The sequence below is a fragment of the Arachis hypogaea genome, chromosome 7, assembly GCF_003086295.3.
Source record: "Arachis hypogaea cultivar Tifrunner chromosome 7, arahy.Tifrunner.gnm2.J5K5, whole genome shotgun sequence".
NCBI lineage: Eukaryota > Viridiplantae > Streptophyta > Magnoliopsida > Fabales > Fabaceae > Arachis > Arachis hypogaea.
This window is the reverse complement of record NC_092042.1, coordinates 1,283,200-1,303,101: the sequence shown is the minus strand read 5'-3', so window position 1 is coordinate 1,303,101 and position 19,902 is coordinate 1,283,200. Positions and strand designations below refer to the sequence as shown.

Here is a 19,902-nt window from a genome sequence, read left to right as displayed (position 1 = left end):
ATTCCATCTTCTAGTAGCTACATAGTGTGTTAAATACTTAAATTAAGTGAGTCGATTCCTCCATTTTAATTACAAGTTAATTAATAATTACATGATTGTTCTTTATTAGAGCATCTTTCAAATGGAAAATCTTGTCGTTTTGGCACATTATTATTATTATTATTATTATTATTATTATTATTATTATTATTATTATTATTATTATTATTATTATTATTATTATTATCCACGTTTTATATATATAAACAAGCATCTTCATTGTTGGCCGTGGAAAACTTTAAGCAAAAAGAAAGGTTAGGCAGCATATCTAATGAAATTTAAGAATTAGATAAGTTTTGAAATACAATTAGAGAATAATAGAAAAAAAAATAGTAGAGGTATTATTGAATCTTAGAAATTATTTTAATGCATTCTTTTTCGACCTTTTTATAAGATTTGGAAAACAACTGCCAAAGAGAAATGAAAATGACAAATTATTAGGAGATAAGGTTCCTTCATGATTTAGATATAAATTATTGTCAACTTTATTATATTTTAAAATTTTCCTTTAGAACTTTATAAGGTATGGCTCACTTACTTAAGATTATGTACTTTGATTTTTATTATTATTTTTTATAATATATAGTATTAAACCACAAAAAAAAGCAATGTGCATCTTCTTTTACCAAATTAACAATAACTTAACTTTTTCAATGATTTATAAAGAACCTATGAGTGCTCTTTTTCATGAGTGTCTCACACTAGCAAGAAAAAAAAAACTATGTACAATAATTTTGTTTCACAAAAAAAAATATATTATGAGTTTAATTTTCATACACTAACGTGTAAAATATTTTGTATAACTATATATTATTTTACATAGTCATATATCAAAATTGAATTTATATATTATTTTATTATATCAATTTTAACCATAATTAAATAGGGATTAGTCCTCTGTAATTAAATCTATTTTATCAGTTCAATGAGCGATTTAGTTTTTGTGTTTATATTATTTCTTTGTAGTGATGCCCACTGAATTGAGTTCATACTTTAAAAAGGAAGCTGCAACAAAAGTCCAAGATACTTGGATACTTTATTGTCATAGGAAGTGTTGTGGACACAACAAACAAAGCATCAACATTTTTTAACTAAGGACACCCCAATTGGTTAATTAGTTTAAGGTTTAATTATGTGGACACAGTAGCTTCTTGATTATATAAACATCAGAAGCTTCAAATTCCTAGTTGCAGATTTTCCCCTTAGAATTTCTCAGCAACTTGTTAACCTGGGGACTATTTTAATCTTTACCATAAGACATGGATGCATGGAATGATGAAGCTATGAAGCAGTTTCAGTCCCTTCTGGAAACCTGTATGCATATTCAGTTCCAAACTTTGCTTGCATAATATTGTTCTGTTTCATCTTCTATGATCTTACTGCTGATTTGTTTAAATGTTACTGACACAATACATACAATACCTTCCTGGTGCAGTGGATGAACAACACAAGAACACATTCCAGGTTTTGTTCCTCAGTCTCTTAGTTTTGTTTGATTTGATTTGATCTAATATTCTAATGTGTTGAGAAATGAGAATGGCAATGGAAAAAGAAATCTGTACAAGCTATAACTATGATGATCAGAAACATGTTTAGATATTAAATTTATATATTGTTTTCTTTTCCCCTTACTTTAGTCCAAATAAAATAGATTATTATAAATGATCTATTTTTACCAGAAAGTTTGTTCCTTTAGCACAAAATTTTACTTGGGTAAGAAGCTTTGGTTCACCTTGTTTTAGGTATGTCAGAAGTCAGAACCATCATAAACAAGTGATTATAGTTTTGTGGTTCATAAAATTTGTTAGGTTTGTACTTAAGCTCTGAAAGCTTGTTTATAATGCAGAATATGCACCAGGGTTATCCAAGAGAAACATTAGTACGTTTTCTCAAAGCAAGGGATGGGAATGTTCCCAAAGCACATAAAATGGTTAGATATGTTTAGTAGTTTCTCTCTTAAATCTTCAACTTTTGGTGTATTCATTCACTATGCTGATGGTTTAAACTAATATTTCAGTTCATTGATTGCTTGCAATGGAGAGTGGAAAATGAGATTGACAATGTTTTAGCTGTGAGTTTGATTCACTTTCCAATTTCTCTTCTGAATTCTATTGTCTTTCTAGTTTTATGGCATCTTTGTATCTTGATCATCATGGATTTGTTGATCAGCAGAGGCCAATCCTGGCCGATTCGTACAGAAGCGTGAGAGATTCGCAACTCATGGGAATGTCTGGTTACACAAAAGAGGTAAGATCTGTGCTGCGCTATACAGAATGATACATTTCATTAGAGCTTTTATTCTTCTTCATGGATGATTGCTAATATGTTCCATTTTGTGATGAATGATGATGGCAGGGTCTACCAGTCATTGCTGTTGGTGTTGGTCTTAGCACATATGGAAAAGTTTCTGTAAGTTCAATACTAATGTTGATTAGTGAGGTATCTGAACTTCATTTTGATTTTTCAATGATGTTAATTTGTGTATTGTTTTTTTTTGTTTCAGGACAAATACTATGTACAATCACACATCCAAATGAATGAATATAGGGATAGGGTGATCTTGGTTAGTACCTAACACTGTTTATGACAATTGTTTTCTTGAAAATTCTTTGATTTGCTGCTTGATTATTTGGAAGTTTTCTTTTTAGCCAACAGCTACCAAGAATCATGGAAGATACATTGGTACCTGTGTGAAAGTCTTGGATATGACAGGCCTAAGACTATCAGCACTGAACCAAATGAAGGTATGTCAATAACTTAAATGGCCAATTTCTCTGGTGTCTTTTAAAATCATGTCAAAACTGTCAAATTTGGTCTTGATATATGATTTTGGAAAAAGCTGTCAATGTAGGATCCACCAGTATATGTGTGTGTAGGCAATTGATTTTCACATTTTTCAGCATCATACACAATATGTAACTTAAAAGCATTTTCTTAGTAAACTGCTATTTTAACTCTAGAAAAAGTATTCACTGATAAAATGGTTCCTCAAATATTGTTAATTGTCTTGTGGTAAAACATAGTTTCTGTTTGCCAAATTCACCCAAAATGTGGACCGATTTGTATTATTCGTGGGACAAAATAGTAGTTTACCATCTTTTGTTCTTTTTCTTCATCTTTGTTCTCATGAGAGTTCCCTGATCATCCACCTTGTGCAGCTTTTGACATCTATATCTACCATAGATGACTTGAATTATCCAGAAAAGACAGACACATACTATATTGTCAATGCTCCATATGTATTCTCTGCATGTTGGAAGGTTTGCACCTACCCTTTTGTTTGAAGAATTTAAACTTAGTTTCATAAATGTCATAACAAAATCCATAGATTAACAACTAACTTAAGGGTTGTTTTGTTTTTCACTTGAATAACAATTGGCAGGTTGTAAAGCCTCTGTTGCAAGAAAGAACAAGGAAGAAAGTTCAAGTGCTGCAAGGTTGTGGTAGGGAGGAATTACTTAAGGTAAAAACACTATTACCTCTTATATTTGGTGTTATCTCAGAATATTATAGAGCTTCATATTATCATATGAATTTAATTTTGATATACTGTCAGTGTAAAGCAGTTTTGCACGTACATCCAGTTACATAATGTCACGTTAGCAAAAAATAACTACTTTTCATATTGACTACCTAAATTGTTATCTAAAAGAACAGATACGATTAGACGATGTAAAATGTTTTACACTTTAGTGCATCAAAATTAAACGGTTTCATATTGTTCTTTTAAAACTTGTGAAACAGGTAATGGACTATGCATCCCTTCCACATTTTTGCAAGGACTCATCAAAGTTAACCAAACACAATGCAACAATGAATGCTGAAAACTGCTACTCCCTTGATCATGTCTTCCATAAACAACTTTATAATTATATGAAGCAGCAAGCTATGATAATGGAGTCCATATCACAAATCAAACAGGATTCTTTCTATGTAGAATTGCCAGAGACAGACCCAGATGATGCCAAAATTGTCAAGACTATAGAAATTGAGTTCAGGAAAGTGGAAAGCAAGAATGGCCTAAATAATTCACTAAATGGTGTTGCTGTTAAAGGTGTTTGAAACTTTGGAGACTCATTATTACACTATTTTGGCCTCTTATAGAGTTCAGTGCCACAAATTGTTGAATTGACATATAACCCTTTCAGATAAGGAATAGTTCTTTATAATGACAAAGAAGTGAAGAACTCATAACTATTAGCTGTAATTTCTTGCATCAACTCAATTTAAATCTCTAATAACAGAACTTTGTTTGATCTCATTGTTTTAAAGCATGAAACCTTTATGATTCTTGTCAACTATGTAGCACAGAATTTTAGAATTAAGATTAACAAAAGTTCTAGCAACACCAAAGCTGTATGCTTTATATAAAATTTAAAAAAGGGTCACATCAAATTCTAACCTAAGCAAACTACCAATAGATAATTTGAATATTGGGGCTAAGGTTTCTTTTATGTACAGATGAAGATAACTACTACCCCAACACAAGTGCCTCAGCCAATACTCCAATAGTAAAGGACACACATCAAGGATTTTGATACAAAGAGGAACTGCAACAGAATCACATAACTTGAAGCTAGATACAGCAAAATAAAACTATGTGATCAGAATAACCGAAAAGCACTGCCAGTGTTGATTCCTCTTATGTCAACTGTTTGTAGCAGTTATAGGCAATACCAACTGATACAGCGGCACAAACAACGGCAAGGGCGGCATAAGTATCTTCTCGCTCCCAACTCTCAAGCCATGTTGTCATGGAATGAAACTTGCGTGAAGCTCCTTTGCCGCTTTTGATGCGAGAAATCACGGTCTCACCACTCTTGTTATCGGCTGAGAGTTTTGCCTCTGTCTCAATGACATCGGCGTTTTTTCTCTTTTCAACTAACACGTGATTCGGAGAAGAGGAAGAGACTCCGTTTTCTTGGCAGCAGCTCACTCCATTTGTTTGGCAGCATCCCACAGAGTTGTCTTGAGATCTGTATATTGCATTGCCTTCTTCGAAACTTCCCAAACCATTAAGCAGAAACCTTTGTTCTTGGCTCTTGATTTGTTCATCTTCTGATAAACCCATCTGACCCCTAATGAACAGATCAAGATGTCAATTAATGTGAAAACCGAAGTAGACTGGCTAAGCTTACATTCCACATTTTCAGAATAAAAGTAATGCCAGTATATAAAATTGTTGTTGAAAGCAAAAGGGGCATGTTGTCACTTCAAGGATAAAATTCAAACAGAAACATAACTTTTAAACCAAAAGACTAACCAAGATCAAGCATTACAAGAAACAATTACCTCCATAAGGAGTCTATAATCTCTCCTTTCACAATATGCTGTTGAAGTAATGAAGGTACATCATCTGGAGTAACATATCCATACCTACATATTTTACATGAAGAAATATTGATTTACATAGTATTCAACATAATACACAATCTTATAGTGGAATTTCAAAATTTTAAATAATGATTCAAAAAGTTCTGACCAAAAAAGAAATTTTATCGACCAAGCAGATCTCCTTACCAGTGCCCGGTGACTTCTCCGTATGCACACGACCTATTAAATATAATAACATTTCCGGCATACTTATCACCCCCAATATGTGAGCATGGGCTTACAAACACTTTACCCTGAAGACCATGTAACTCTATCTCTTCCCTGAATCTGCTGACCAAGACAGGTCCGCAAACCCCACATCTACGATCACGGGACCCATGCGAACACACAAAAACATATGAACCTTTCAATGCTTCCGGGGTTCCAGGAAGCCATTCTCCATCTTTCACAAGAACTTCTTCAACAAACGTTTCAACATCAAAATGTGTTAGTCTCCTGCAATCAAGCAATTTCACTAATGTTCATCGTCGGAAACCAACTGGAGTGAACAAAAACAGATCAAAGCCTTCACTAGGGAATCATATGCTGCAAAACGAAATCATACCAACCTATATCTGATCATGTCAGGAAAGATCAATACATCACCATTTGATGTTTCAGTCCCATCATGACCCTCACATATCGTTAAGCGAGTCTAGCAAACATAGAAAATCCAAGACAATCAGCTACATCCAATGTTAAACCAAAAAAGAATGCCAAAAAAGCAACCATTTTAATATTACATTCAATTAGCACTTACAACAGCATCAACAAAATCACTAATTTCCGCAGCACAACAAAATCAAGGAACAAAACTCAATCACACATTACTAAATACCATAGTCCATAGGAAAACTATACTAACAAAAATGACACTCCACCGGAAGCAATCTAGATTGAGCACTCACTAAACACTTCATCTAGCAAGCATTTGAAATTGAATGGTAACTTGGCACTAGAGTAGCTCCTTCTACCAGATTCACCACCCACTGCTTCAAGGAAAATCAATTACTTAATTTCCCCAAACAACAACAAAATCAAGGAACAAAGTTTAACCAACCATTAAAGAACCAATTACCTCAAGCATACAAACCAACCCTGAAATTTTTTTTAATCTCTTAAAAAATTTGAGATTTGAAATAAGAAAAAAGGATTAAAAAAAAAAAAAGCGAAATGTTACAGTCACCTCCTTCTTCATGTGGTTCTTCCTAGCCATGACAGCTGCATAGAGCAACCTCGGCAACCGATCAAACTCTGCCGCCTCGATTCTCGGTGGCCAAACCCGAGGATTCTTGTAGCAAAGGAACACGTGGCGCTCATAAAGCTCGACAGTGCCGGCGAGAGGGCTCTGCCTAAAATCCGGGCGAGTGAAGCCGAATTCGGCTTCGGCAGCAGGGTCTCCTCCTCCACCGCCGCCACCGAGGAGTCCCTCGTTCTGGAAGCTTCCAGAAGCACTCCTAGGGTCTGTAAGGTAGCTGTCGAGTTGGTCGGAGACGGTGATTGGTGAGGAATTGGAAGAAGATGAAGGGATCGTGAATGTAAGTGGCGCTTCTTCTCTGTCCCTATTGCTGCTGGACATCATCCTTGTTCTAAATCGTTATCAAAGTTTGAATCTTTGGGACCAGTTAAGTGATGGGTCACTCTTCTTCTTCTTTCTTCTGTGTATGGGGTTGGTGAGTGTGAGACTCTGAATGAATGAGTGAGTGAATGAGTGAGTGCTGTTTCCTCTACGGAGGGGTTTGATGATGATGTTTGTACCTTGGAGGCGGCTATGATTCTGTGATATTGAGACTAAGCTCTATCTGTGGTACCGAGGACACGTGTGCTTCTTTTCTTTAGGGGTAGTATGTGCTTCTTTTCTTTTCTCCCCTTGGATGGAACTTATTTCGTTTACCCATCAAATAGGTCAACTTATTTCAAGCAACTAGCAGAAGACCTGTGAAACGAACAGATTGAAAATTTCTTCCTTCTTTTGAATTTGTTTTTTCAATATTCTTGGATTCTCACCTTTTACGTTAATAAAAAATATTTTTATTATTTAATTTTTAACTAAATGTAATAAATTTATTTATTCTATAATCACTCGATACATAAGTATTTTTTTTAACTCTTCGTTGTTTGTATAAGTATCATTACTTTTTAAAATATTAATTTTAATAAATACATCTTAAAATTGTCTATAAAAATTTTTTTACAAAACATTGTATCTTATGCAATTTCATAAATTATGCAACAATATACACAACTTAAAAATATAAACAACACAATTAAAAAGATAAACATAAATAAAAACCAAAACAAATACAATTAAAGAAAATTTCATAAAATATACTCGGACCGTGTTGTTTTTTTTTTGAACTATAATAAATGTATTTAAATAATCAATCTCACAAAGCCAGTTTTGATATTGACAAAATAGCATAGCAGAACTGCATCGATAATTGAATTAATCAAGTTACTCATTTATAATTTATTGGTTATTGATTCAAACAATAAATTATTAGTTAAATCGATAAAATTAGTCTTATATGTAAATATAAAATAACAAAAAATGTAAAATTAAAATTTAAAATTCATATATTTACTAACATTACATATTTAAAATTATAATAAAACAAAAATATTAATAATAAAAATAAAAATATAATATTATTATTAAAAGATAAAATAAATATTTGATATAATTTAAATTTAACTTAATTAAATTATAATATAATATAAGTTTTTATATAATATATAAAATAAAAAAATTCTTTAAGTTACACTAAGTATTGAATATATAAAATTATAAACCCAACATGTATTAAGAAGATAGTTGGCCTAGTGGTGAAATCATGTGTAGGCAATATTGAGGTGCAAAAAATACTAAATATGGTTGGCCTCCAAGAATTTCTCTAAAAAACTTTGGGTTAAAATATTAAATACTAACAAAAATAACCATCCAACTTAAAATGGGTCGAAGTAAAAAAACAAAAAACAAAAACTCTCCTATTTCTTCTCATTTATGGAGCTTTAAAACTCCAACCATATACTTTTGCATTGTATTTTATTTTTGGAGCATTGAAACTCCATTCAAGTTGGAAGTATCAAATCGGGCGCCTTAAAAGTGTATCCTTGGTCATCTTAGCCATTGATTTCAGATGTCACCAAATAAAAATGCCATTTTCATCCCATGCTCCACTTTTCACGCGGATTGTCTCATGGAGAGTGCATTGGTGAACAAGCTTCTTGCTTGCAATGACAATGACATGTTTGCTGAGCAAGGCAACACTTTCCATGTCATTAGACCAGACAACATACTTGATAAAAGGGGTCTGAAGATCACTAATAACAAGCCTCTGCTGAGGATCAAATATAAATACCGTATCCTCTGACCTACATAACAAATTGCCTGTTCCAGCATAAAATATGGCATCTGTGGCAATCGGGAGAGCACTCTTTTTAACAAGCTCATTCTTCAGATTTTTAACTGGGACTTGATTGCTGGTTTTGTCAAGCACAACAAACCTATTCATAGCCACAAAGACAGTTGATCCACCAAGACCTTTCTTTGGCTCTTGCATATCGCCCCTACCAATAAATGAGTCATCCTTGGATATGGTATACAACTAACAACTCATAAGACCCGCCCTCCACATCTGAACAGAGAAGAACTGCATTTTCAGACGGGGTATAGGAAAGACTCTTCGGACTTTGATACAGAGTTAAAGAACCAGGTCGTCGACTTGGAAGTACTTGCGTCTCTCTCTGTGTTGCGTCTCTCTCTGTGTTGACAATTGGTAGTAACGCAAAAACCGGTCTTGTGCAAAGAATAAAAAATCACCACCAACTGCAAAAGCAGGCCTTTCTCTCTCCAAGCTTAAAGACAATCATTCCACTGTCATGACCAGCTGCCAACAGATTCATTTCAGGATGTATTGCAAGAATTCAAAATCGATCATGCTCTCTGCCAAAGGTTTGAATTCCAGTGCGCTTTGTCACATCCCATAACACAACATAAAACATGAAACATTATTCATGTGCCCTCGCAGAGTATCCACTTCCCATGCCTTAGTATCTGAACACAACATAAATTTCATTAGCGAAATGTGCGAGACGACAGCAAATACTTTCTCGTCTTGGTTAACCATCCAGTACAAAAGTTAATACACACAAGAAATGTATTTTATGAAACATTTTTGTTGCCAGCACTAAACAATGATATGCTAATATTTTTAATAACCAGAATGGCATCAATGAGTATAGTATATGAAAGCCTACGGCAGCTCAACTATAGTTTGCAAAATAGAAAGTAATAGATACTACCACTCAGTTGTTATTCAGGAAACAAAAAAGAAAATAACTAAGCTTCAGTTTTACCATTCATCCTCCAAAGTTTCACTTGTCGGTCATCAGCTCGAAACACAATGAAAGGAAGTGTAGGATGAAAAGAAGCCCAGTTGACCCCGCGATAATGACCTTCCAACACATATTTAACAACTGCATCAACACCACCAAAAAGATTCGTGTTCATCTGACTAAAACGCAATATATCATCTGAAGGAGGCCCAGCCTTCTTTTTGAGAGAACCAATATCCCAAACATGAACAGTCTGATCTAGAGAGGCTGACACCACAATATCCTCTTTTGGATGGAATGAAGCACACATAACATAATGATTATGCCCTGTTAGGACAGATATACATGTTCGTGATTGCCAGTTCCATATGCGAATAGTCTGATCATCACTTGCACTCACAATCCACAGGTTCTCATGATGAAATTGCACAGTGCGAATAATCAAGGTGTCCTAGAAGAGTAAACAAACACCTATGCAACTTGTAGTTCCAAACCTTAATCTTGTAATCATCCCCTGTCCGAGGAAAAAAAGGAAAAGAAAAGAAAAAAACCACCACCAATAAGCAGCAAATAATATGAACTTCCCCCTTCTACAACTGACAATATATTTTTTTTTTCTTAACAACAAAATACACCAATTTCCCTTCCTCTCTTTATCAAATGATAAACATAAGTGCAGGAAAAATCACATTTAAACCCAACCAATGACACACAGAGCTTAGTTTAAAAGAACGGATTTGTTACTAAATTAACAGATCTAGATAATCTCAATTACACCAAAGATATATCCTTTTCATATAAATTACATCCAAAACAAATCACGAAACATTACAAAGTGTACCCCTCATGTGTACTGCTCACTGTATCAACACCATGGGGCAACCAAAGATTTAGGTAAAGAGATAATATGATTATCAGCATGGTTACTAGAAGCATACTTATTACTACACAAACACACACACAAACAAATGCTTTCTAAAACTTAAATATGTTACCTACCAGAAATGTTTAAGTGGATCCTAATATAATTTAGATGTGTACAACATAACCTAGATTAATAGCGTATGCACAATCAATGGAACAGAGTATTAAGCAGTGAATGAAACAAATCAAATGAACAAACAACACAATGGCCTCACCTCCAGAGACAGAGAGGCTGAGAATTGTGGAAGTGAACACTTCTAACGGGCCCATCATGCTCGTCGAACCTGTCGATGAGGGTTCCCATGCGGTAATCCATCCCATAGCTGAATCACACCACTGTGAAGACTCCCAAGGATCCAGGGCCTCTTGCTGTGGAAACTAAGCCCCTTCACTCGGTTACTCTTGTTCTCGAACTTGGTCAACGTCTTCTTCTTCTTCCCCCTCTATCACAAACCACTCTTTCATGCCTTCTAACAAATCAAATTACCAGAATCTTTGTGTGAAAACTGGAAAGAAGAGATTTGAGGGATGAAGAGCAACGTTTGTGTGACCCTATAATCCGCATAAAAACTGGGAAGAAGAAATTTGTGTGATTAAGAGCCATCTTTGTGTGTACGTAATACCCTCTCTTTCCCTATATATATATTCTACATCATCTTCATTCATGCACAACACACAAAATGGTATCAGTGAAGTATGTTGCTTTCATCGTCCTCATCCTTATGATTTCGCTGCTCCAATTAAATTCAGCAATAAGAGAACTCGCCGATCGTCGGCCGGCGCCCAGACCTGGACGGTTCTGTTGTGTCCAAGGATTTCCACCATGCCACCCCATCTGCGGCAATTAATTAAGATAATATAAAATTAATAATGTAAAACCCGCGCTACCTGGGTTCCTTTTAGATTGGAATAAAGTTGCACACTGTAGTGCTTATCACTAATGAATAACGTGGTTATAATATCTATTTTTGTTTTACTTTTTTTTTATGTTTAAAATATTAGTGAAGTACTCCGTGCATCTATCTATGATAAGTATAATTAAAAAAAATTAATATTCAAATATTGTTAGATTAGATATGGATCTTTTATATTAAATTAAGAAAAATATTAAAGGACCAGTAATTTTGGTGTTTTGTAACCATTAATTGGTCATCAATAGTATTTTTAATGGTGTGAGATTATATCTAATAATATCTAATGGTGAGAGATCTATCACTTTTATTTTGATAGTTATTTTGATAGTGCTGGCCAGAAAATACAAAAATTAATGGCCCCCTAAACTTTTCCTTAAATTAAATCATAGAAATAAGAATATATAATTTTACTTTTTAAAAGAATGCAAGAATTTATTAAAAAAATTTTTAAAAATATGCTTAATTATAAGAAACACAATATAATATAATTGTATAATAAAATTGTGAACAAAACAATTTAAAAGTTTCGTAAAAAATTGAACTATAAAATTAAAATTTTAATGAACAAACCTTAATATAACAAAAAATATTTGTTTCTGCTATTTACTATAAAATTATAAAAAGATGACAAAATTTTATTAATAAAATATTACAATACAGTCACCATATTTAGATAATAAACTTTCAAAAGTTATCATTTAAAGATAAATGATATTATTAATGAAACTAAAAAAATAATATTCATTCGACAGGCAAGATTCTCTGTCAAACTAGAATCAAGTCACAGGCTAAGAAAATTTTCATTAACTATCAAATCCGGTCAATTAATGAGACACTATGTAATAAGCCAAAACAAAAATATGACCCGTAAATCAAAATCAATTACAATGACAAAATAAAATGTCTGTTTAGTACCAATTAATAAAAACCTAAAACTAAGATTTCAAACTCAAATTGATGAAAAAATCAACCAAGAGGATGAGAGTTCCATTAAGTGGACGATTATTTATTAATGACATGTATTTAATCCTTAGTCAAAGTTTAAGTCTATAAAATAATTCTGCCAAAATTGTTGATTCTCAATTAATTATGCAATTTTTTTTTGTTGGTGTCTGAATTAATTATACAAGTTGGAATATCTCATATAATACAAAGAGAGACTAAAAAATAAATCAACATAACCATTTGAAACATAATCGCTCTATTTTTTAGAAGTAATTTATTAAATATTTAAAACATGTTATAATGCTAAAAATCTTTAGCACAGTTGCAACATATGAATGAAAAGAATGGTGAATACAGTGAATGGCCTGGGGTAGTACTGGTTCCATCCTTCCTGTCATACTCATAGAAAGGCTTGAACATATGGAAGGCATACAAACCGCATACCGCGAATGGTTCGCCGTGCATAGTCTTTCCAACATTATCACCACAGATTGACACATTTGTTCACCCAAAGCTGTCATTGGCTTTTCAGTAATACCAAAAAACAAAGACATAATTAATGTTATTTAATTTATCATTTAATCACTAAGATATTTGAACTCATAATACCATAAATTGAAGAAATCTCTCCGTGTAACAATATATGTTGATTATTTGAATTAATCATTATATGTCACATAAGTTCAATCACAAAAAAAAAATTGAAAAGAAAACAAACATATATATACTCTAATGCATACTCACAGATTAAAACATGAGCAAAAGTAATTCCAAATCATATTCACTATGTCTAACCAAAGCTTTGAAATGGTGGAGAGTAAAGGTAGTATTCAACCTGATTATCAATATTTGTTATTTTTCACACTTTTTTTATCATAAAAACTTTGACCTAGTAGGCTAATACCCTCATCTGCTGTGATGTCTTTCAAACATACCAATACACAAAGCAAACCATATAATTTCAAAAAGGATAAAAATAAAATACAAATCCTTATAACATATAGCTCGTATGAGCCTTAACCATCCAACGAAAAAAATAACCTAAAGAACAATAGTCAATCAATCAATGATGAAGATGACAAATAGACCATTTTCAGTGAAAATGCATAACATAAAAATATTTATCAGTAGGTGCTACGATGCTACAATGCTTTGATATGAAATTTTTCAATAACTTGATTTCTTTTATAGACAAATAATAATAAAGGAAAACTACAAACTTCAAGCTTCAGCTAGATGAGAAAAAGTTTATGTATCTTTATGACACGATTCAGCAAATGACAAAAAACTTGAAGATAGCATTCGTCCCCCATGAGCTCATAAAACAATCCAATAATTAATAACAGAGGATAACACATAATAGACACAAGTGTTTTTTTTTTATCTCACATCAAGCTTGTAAACCATGTCTATATAAATCATATAGTACTGACCTGACAATTGTGCAAGGGTTGAAAGCATGCTATTACTCTAACAACAATTCCGCCTTCAATTCCATTCGCATGTTTTAATGCACCCCAAAAGACATGCCACAATAGGGTATAGCAATGAAGGCACTAAACTAATAACTACAAAATAAAAAATAAACTAATGTGAGAATGGGTACGGCAGTGTTAATGGAACCTATGCTACCTGCGAAAACAAAGAATAATCTGAGTTAGTTACTTTGTTATTTATGAATGAAATTGTCTCAATTTGTGGATTCATTCATATCCATCATATATAACCTTATTTGAGGCACAACTGAACCAAGCACCATAAGCAGAACCACCATGCCAGAGAAGGCTTTGTAAGGAGGAATGTGAACCTGAACCACCACTTTCTTTCTCCAATTCCTCCCTTCTCTTTCAATTATTACATTCAGGATTGCCATCATGGTTTCTTCACCTCCTTGCTTTTGTGGTGATATTATTTTCTTTTTTCTGAGGTTATGATAATGATAAAGATTTGAAGAGACCACATAAACAGTTAAAATAAAAATATTTACCAAATCTCATTATCAAAACTCAAAAAGGAGATACCGAACCGTGTATCATAAACAGTAAAAGTTACCAAATCTTAGTCAAAAATGTATTGGAAAAATAAAATTCTAGAGAAGTGATATGAAATGAAAATCAAGATTTTAAAATATGGTTAAAAAACATATTAAAAAATATAATAGTAATGTCACTCTCAAATTAAAAGAATATAAAATCACTATTAGAAAAAATTAAAATAAAAAATAAACACAATAACAAATCAATCAAATGCCGACTTCAAAAAGAAAGGAAGAAGACCGAAACAAAAGGGATTGCAAGAAAGAAATCAGTAGAGTAAGGGATGCACAAAAGTGTACATATTCACTTGTTATTAAGAAAGAAAGCAGTAGAGTAAGGGATTACAAGAAGTTAGAGTACCACAAATCTAAATGAAAGATTGGGGATCCCATAAATTTGGCTGTTGCAAGAAAATGTCTCTGAAAATCAAGCAGAGCTGCCGGATCTTGGACTCCGAGAGCTGAACCTTCTTGCCGGGGTGCCCACTAATTTCCAGTAGCCAATTTGATTTTGCCGTCGCGTACTAATGCTCCGTTATTAGATTGATGAGAAGAAAAAAATTGAAAAATATGATCTATGAGGATGATGAAAATGAATATATACTCTGAAAATACAAAAGCCAGGACATCAAAAACCAAAGGAAAAATGATTAGTTCATGCTGCATTACTTAACAATCTCATTTGGTTTGTACATTGGATGCAAATTGAAGATAAGAGGGACAGAGATTAAGACCTTTTGGGGAATTGCAAATAGAATCCCGGCAACAACAATGAGGTTATGGATTTTCTGCATCAAAAGCTCCACACCAGGCAAAGACGCCTCTGCACATCATCATTTCAATTCTTACCAAAATTAGAACATATACATCAGATCAAATAATAAGGAACACACATCGAGAACCATCATGAATCTGTGACCGAACAAAGAGGAGTACGAGTAGGGATATCAAAATTAAAAAACGTATACGTTCATTTGAAGAAGACGACTACTTACATAAGCAGAGAATACAGAATCATCGCACCAAGACCGTTGATGGCCGCTTCTGGTGCTGCAACTATGACTTCTCTTCCGTTCTGTCTATTGCCATCCGAATCATCTCAGCCTCACCAAACTGCATGCCCATTGTTGTCAATGCCAGTATGCATCTCTCGCTCCTCCCTGTCGTGTCTCTACTTCTTCCCCGCAACAAACACAATACCATAATGCATGTCACCATCAAGAAATCTCCGCTTGACAAAGATAACAAAAATAAAAGAAAAAAAATGATGCAGAGAGATATATAGATCTAGGAGAAGAAAGACATGAGAGAAGATAGAGAAAGAAAGAGGGTTATGGTAAGAAGAAAATTGAAATTTGATTATTTGAGAGATGGTTTGAATGCTTGATAAGGTTGTGCATATTTAAAAATTCAAATTTCAATTTCAAATTACATATAGATTTAGTCAAAATTAAAAGGACGAACATCAGGAACATCTTGAAAATGAGGAACGTCTTGACAATGAAGATGAATCCTTGTCTGGATCTATACGGACAGAAAGATAAAGACAAATATAAAATTATTATATCGTTGTTGTGCTCTCTGCTTTAATAGTCTCATTGCATGCGCTCTTTGTGGCAGCGACTCAATACCTTCCAGCGATTTGCTCTCTTCCGCCGCTTCCTCCTCAGTATCCATCACTACAGCATTGAAGATCACCACGAACTCCACCGCACCTACTGCGACCACCACTGCCATAGCATGGTCCACCACCGTAGCAGTCGCCATCTCATCCACCGCCGCAACCCTAACACCAGCGATGACGTTGCCTCCTCCGCGATGACTCCCCTAAAGGTTGGAGCCATCAGGTACAGTGATATTCTCTGCCTTGGTGCATACACTAACTCTATAATCTCCACCTCTGACTTAAATTAGGAACAATAAGAATTAGAAGAAGAAGATGAATAAGAACTACTGAAGAATAAGAAGAAGAAGATTATACAAAAATAGAATCAGTGAACGGAGGAGAAAAAAGAAGAGAAACTGAAGATGAAGAAGTAGAAGAACCGAAGAAGAGGAGGAAGAGATAAAATTGGAAACAGAGAATAGAGAGAATCCCTTTTTTAATTTTAATTTTGTATTCAAAATTTAAAATTTGAAATTTTAGGGGTGTGTGTACATGTAAATTGTAAAGCAAGCTGAGAAAGGGAAATAAATAAGGTGATAACTTAGGTGCAGTCGACTTCACATAAAGTTGATAGTTGAAAGTCGTTGGATGGTTTGACTGATTTGACTAAATTTTCATCTAACGACTCTCAACTATCAACTTCACGTGAAATAATTGGATATGGTCATGAAAAGTGTGGTGTAATGAAATTGGTCTAACCGTAGTTCAACCAGAAAAACCATTTTAAAATAAAATAATAAATAAATTATAAACATCCTAGAATATAGAAGCAGCTTGTGAGTGACTATTGAAAGAAATGCCAATTCAAATAGTACAAAGTGTGAAGATATCACATAATACCATGATATATTGAAAGAAACCCAATAAACAACAATATAATCGCTGTTCCAAGAAGTCATGAGAGAATGCAAAGCTAAATCAAAACAGTAAATACAGAAAGTAACATTTCAAAGAGAGATAACAAGTATATCAATACTCAATACTCTTAATTGTTATTATCCTATTCCACAACATATGCAAGCTATAATGTACAAATACTTCGTTTCTACTCAAATATCTGTATCATAGACGTATCTGCATCATATACTATTAAATTAAACTTCCTAATTGTGACTATTGTTTTGATAAAATGGCCGTATTAACATATTTTTGTTTGTGCAAAACGGAAGGCCAAACTAGCTAGCTTTAATTCTCTTACAAGAAACTAGTATAACTTGGAAAAGACGATGATAAAGCCATGAAGAGATTATATTAGTTCCTACTAAACAACACAATTAGATCAAAACTAAGGGTAAATTTTCAGTATTAAGAAATCAACTGTCTCTTAAATCTCCAATTCAATTATGCCAGTAATCCAAAGAGTTGACTTACTAATTACTATACAATGAACGAGTGCAGAAAGAGGGCAGAAAAAGAGTTAGTTTTCTTGTTCCTGCAAGTGTGAGCACGCGCTGACGCTGCGAAAATCCTTTTGCTGGTTCAGATTGCCATTTTCCTTCTCAGTTCTGATAAAGAACATTGACAATAATTGAGAAAGATGATCAACACAACGCAAGTAAAAATTGAACATTGACATTTGATAAAGATGATCAACACAGCAGAGCCACAAAACACACAACTGCACACCAGAACTCAGAACCCATAGCAGCAGCAGCATAGCCAGAAAATTAATAGCAGCACAAAATTAATACTACCAACAGCATTCAGCATTCAGCAACAAAAATTATCATTCAAACAGCATTTGCTTTGATTTCCATTTTTAGCATTCAGCAACAAACATTACAAAACAGCAACAAGTAAAACCTAATCACACTAAACCTGAAATCAATAAAGCTAAACAAAAATTTCAATAATGATTTGATTTTTCATTAATCCTAGAAAAAGAGCAGGAATTAAAAAAAGAGCAGCAGCACAAAATCAATTATTTGATTTTCCATTAATCCATTCACAATATCACAAAATCAGCAAACAGAGCATAATAGGAAGAGAAGAACTGAAGAAGTGAAAGCAGTGACGCTAACCTTCGATGGAGACACGGACGGCGACCGGCGAGACGACGGCGACACGGCGGCGAGCTACTCCAAGTTCGAGAGAAGCCAGGGAGGACGGAGACAGGGGGAAGGAGGACGCGGACAGCACGGACGGCGGCGGCACTGCGGCAGAATCGTTGCAGGGAGAACCTAGGGTTTTGATTGGGTGATTTTGAAATTTGCTTGAGAGTTCATAGGGATAGTGATTCACGATTGGGGGGGGGGCGTGTGTTGGGGGGAAGGGGTTGGGCGAGTGAAGGCTGAACGTGGGTTTTTATTTAATAAAAAAAAAAGAAAACGACGCCGTTCACAGGAACCGGTCGGTTTGCGATCCAATCCAACCGGCCGGTTCAACGGTTTCTAAGTGGTTTAGAAATTAGCAATCTTAAGAAGAGGATCAGACCATTTTCCATGCCAGTTTCTGGTTGAACTGGTTCGACTGGCCAGTCTGATCCAGTTTTTAAATATAATCGAAATTGAGAATAAACCCGATAAATGACATGTAGGACTTTCACTGTGGGAATAACCTTTTCACTATATGTTATAGGATTGAATTAACTATTTTTATTTTTTTATTTTTTCTATCTCCAGCCTCCAAAATGACCAGCATAAAATATAAAGTGTGGACTACTGTTGTAACTTTTTTTTCTAAAAATAGTAGATTATATTTCATTAATTATTGAAAAATGAAATAGAAAGATGTCCAAAAGCAGGACAACATAATAAAAAGTAGAGATTTTCCAAAACAATACACTGAAGATATTTATCCAACGGTGCATGGTCAAAAAACGAAGAAAAATCTTAAAGAAGAAAGAATGATAAATCAAATTGAATGATACTAAGAGTTTGCCTCATGGAGATGACGATCTAAACTGGGAGTTCTTTGGATTTCACGGAGCAACTTGACATAGCTTGCTAGAATGACAGACGGCATTAAAGTAGAACCTTCAAAAATTAACTGGTTGCGAACTTTCCAGCAGTTCCAGCAAATAATGGCAAGCAATTGAGGATTACGGTCAACATTCTTCAACGGGTTAAGTATCTCTGTTGATGCAGTCCACCATGTCCAAAAGTCATTAGGACTTTGAGAGAGAAGACCGTCATAAAGATAACTGTGAGACCATACGTCTTTAATTCTAGAGCAATCGATCAAACAATGAGTGACTATTTCTGTTGCTTCATGACAGCAGGGGCATATTGGCGATATAGATGGAATGCGGTGATGAATCTGAGCAAGCGCCAGTAGTCGGCCATGGAGAGCTTTCCAGATAAATAGCTTAATTTTGTGAGGCAAGTTCAACTTCTATAGATCATTCCACGCCTTTTTCTGCTATATATAATTAGGACAAAGCTCCAGAGATGGATGATAAAATAAATAGCCAATTCTGTAACCTGAAGCTGTATCATATTGCTTGAATTTATTCAAATCCCATTGCAATTTGTCCCTACTCTGCTGAATTTTAACTTACAAAATCCTGTTTGCAACGTCTTGGAAAAATAATTCTTAAATGAGATTCTGATTCCAATTCCTATCTTCAATAATTAGATCTTTAACTCTTGGAACCAAATCAGAAATAGCTTGTCTGTTTGGCATGTCAGAAATTATTAAAGGATACAGAGGTGTCAGCCAAGGATCCT

At 34.0% G+C, this 19,902-nt stretch overlaps 2 protein-coding genes, 1 long non-coding RNA gene and 1 pseudogene across 10 annotated transcripts; 1 reads left to right on the top strand and 3 right to left on the bottom strand.

Annotated features, from left to right (window-relative positions):
- The first annotated feature begins 1,153 nt into the window (after positions 1 to 1,153).
- LOC112701795 (SEC14 cytosolic factor) lies at positions 1,154 to 4,852 on the top strand. Its single transcript, XM_025752554.3, has 12 exons — positions 1,154 to 1,353; positions 1,475 to 1,503; positions 1,886 to 1,969; positions 2,057 to 2,110; positions 2,212 to 2,286; positions 2,395 to 2,448; positions 2,543 to 2,602; positions 2,688 to 2,783; positions 3,198 to 3,299; positions 3,422 to 3,502; positions 3,784 to 4,093; positions 4,501 to 4,852. The coding sequence occupies exons 1-12, from the start codon at positions 1,299 to 1,301 to the stop codon at positions 4,575 to 4,577; spliced, it is 1,077 nt and encodes a 358-aa protein (XP_025608339.2). The 5' UTR covers positions 1,154 to 1,298; the 3' UTR covers positions 4,578 to 4,852.
- Positions 4,377 to 7,216, bottom strand: LOC112701794 (uncharacterized). The gene is made up of 5 exons (XM_025752553.3): positions 6,599 to 7,216; positions 5,982 to 6,067; positions 5,560 to 5,868; positions 5,332 to 5,415; positions 4,377 to 5,117 (listed from the first exon to the last, which is right to left on the bottom strand). The coding sequence occupies exons 1-5, from the start codon at positions 6,992 to 6,994 to the stop codon at positions 4,682 to 4,684; spliced, it is 1,311 nt and encodes a 436-aa protein (XP_025608338.1). The 5' UTR covers positions 6,995 to 7,216; the 3' UTR covers positions 4,377 to 4,681.
- A 1,085-nt stretch (positions 7,217 to 8,301) lies between these two features.
- LOC112703853 (coatomer subunit alpha-2-like) lies at positions 8,302 to 10,995 on the bottom strand (annotated as a pseudogene).
- Positions 10,996 to 12,772: 1,777 nt separating this feature from the next.
- LOC112701796 (uncharacterized) lies at positions 12,773 to 18,515 on the bottom strand. Of its 8 annotated transcripts, none has more exons than XR_011863564.1 (9): positions 18,256 to 18,515; positions 17,606 to 17,739; positions 16,200 to 16,472; positions 15,564 to 16,092; positions 15,303 to 15,391; positions 14,930 to 15,173; positions 14,199 to 14,455; positions 13,967 to 14,101; positions 12,773 to 13,057 (listed from the first exon to the last, which is right to left on the bottom strand). It is a non-coding gene; the product is annotated as an uncharacterized lncRNA (long non-coding RNA). The 8 variants fall into 8 exon arrangements; XR_011863563.1 differs by having other exon boundaries at positions 13,967 to 14,165; positions 14,261 to 14,455; positions 15,564 to 15,799; XR_011863570.1 differs by having other exon boundaries at positions 15,564 to 15,745.
- Between the last annotated feature and the right edge of the window lie 1,387 nt (positions 18,516 to 19,902).

Coding starts and splice junctions, on each gene's coding strand:
- LOC112701794 (XM_025752553.3), bottom strand. CDS start 6,994: ATGATGTCCAGCAGCAATAGGGACAGAGAAGAAGCGCCACTTACATTC. Junction 6,068..6,598: donor AGAACCACATGAAGAAGGAG/GTGACTGTAACA, acceptor TATGTTTGCTAG/ACTCGCTTAACGATATGTGA. Junction 5,416..5,559: donor GGAGAAGTCACCGGGCACTG/GTAAGGAGATCT, acceptor TAAAATATGTAG/GTATGGATATGTTACTCCAG.
- LOC112701795 (XM_025752554.3), top strand. CDS start 1,299: ATGGATGCATGGAATGATGAAGCTATGAAGCAGTTTCAGTCCCTTCTG. Junction 3,300..3,421: donor TATTCTCTGCATGTTGGAAG/GTTTGCACCTAC, acceptor AACAATTGGCAG/GTTGTAAAGCCTCTGTTGCA. Junction 4,094..4,500: donor AAATGGTGTTGCTGTTAAAG/GTGTTTGAAACT, acceptor TTTTATGTACAG/ATGAAGATAACTACTACCCC.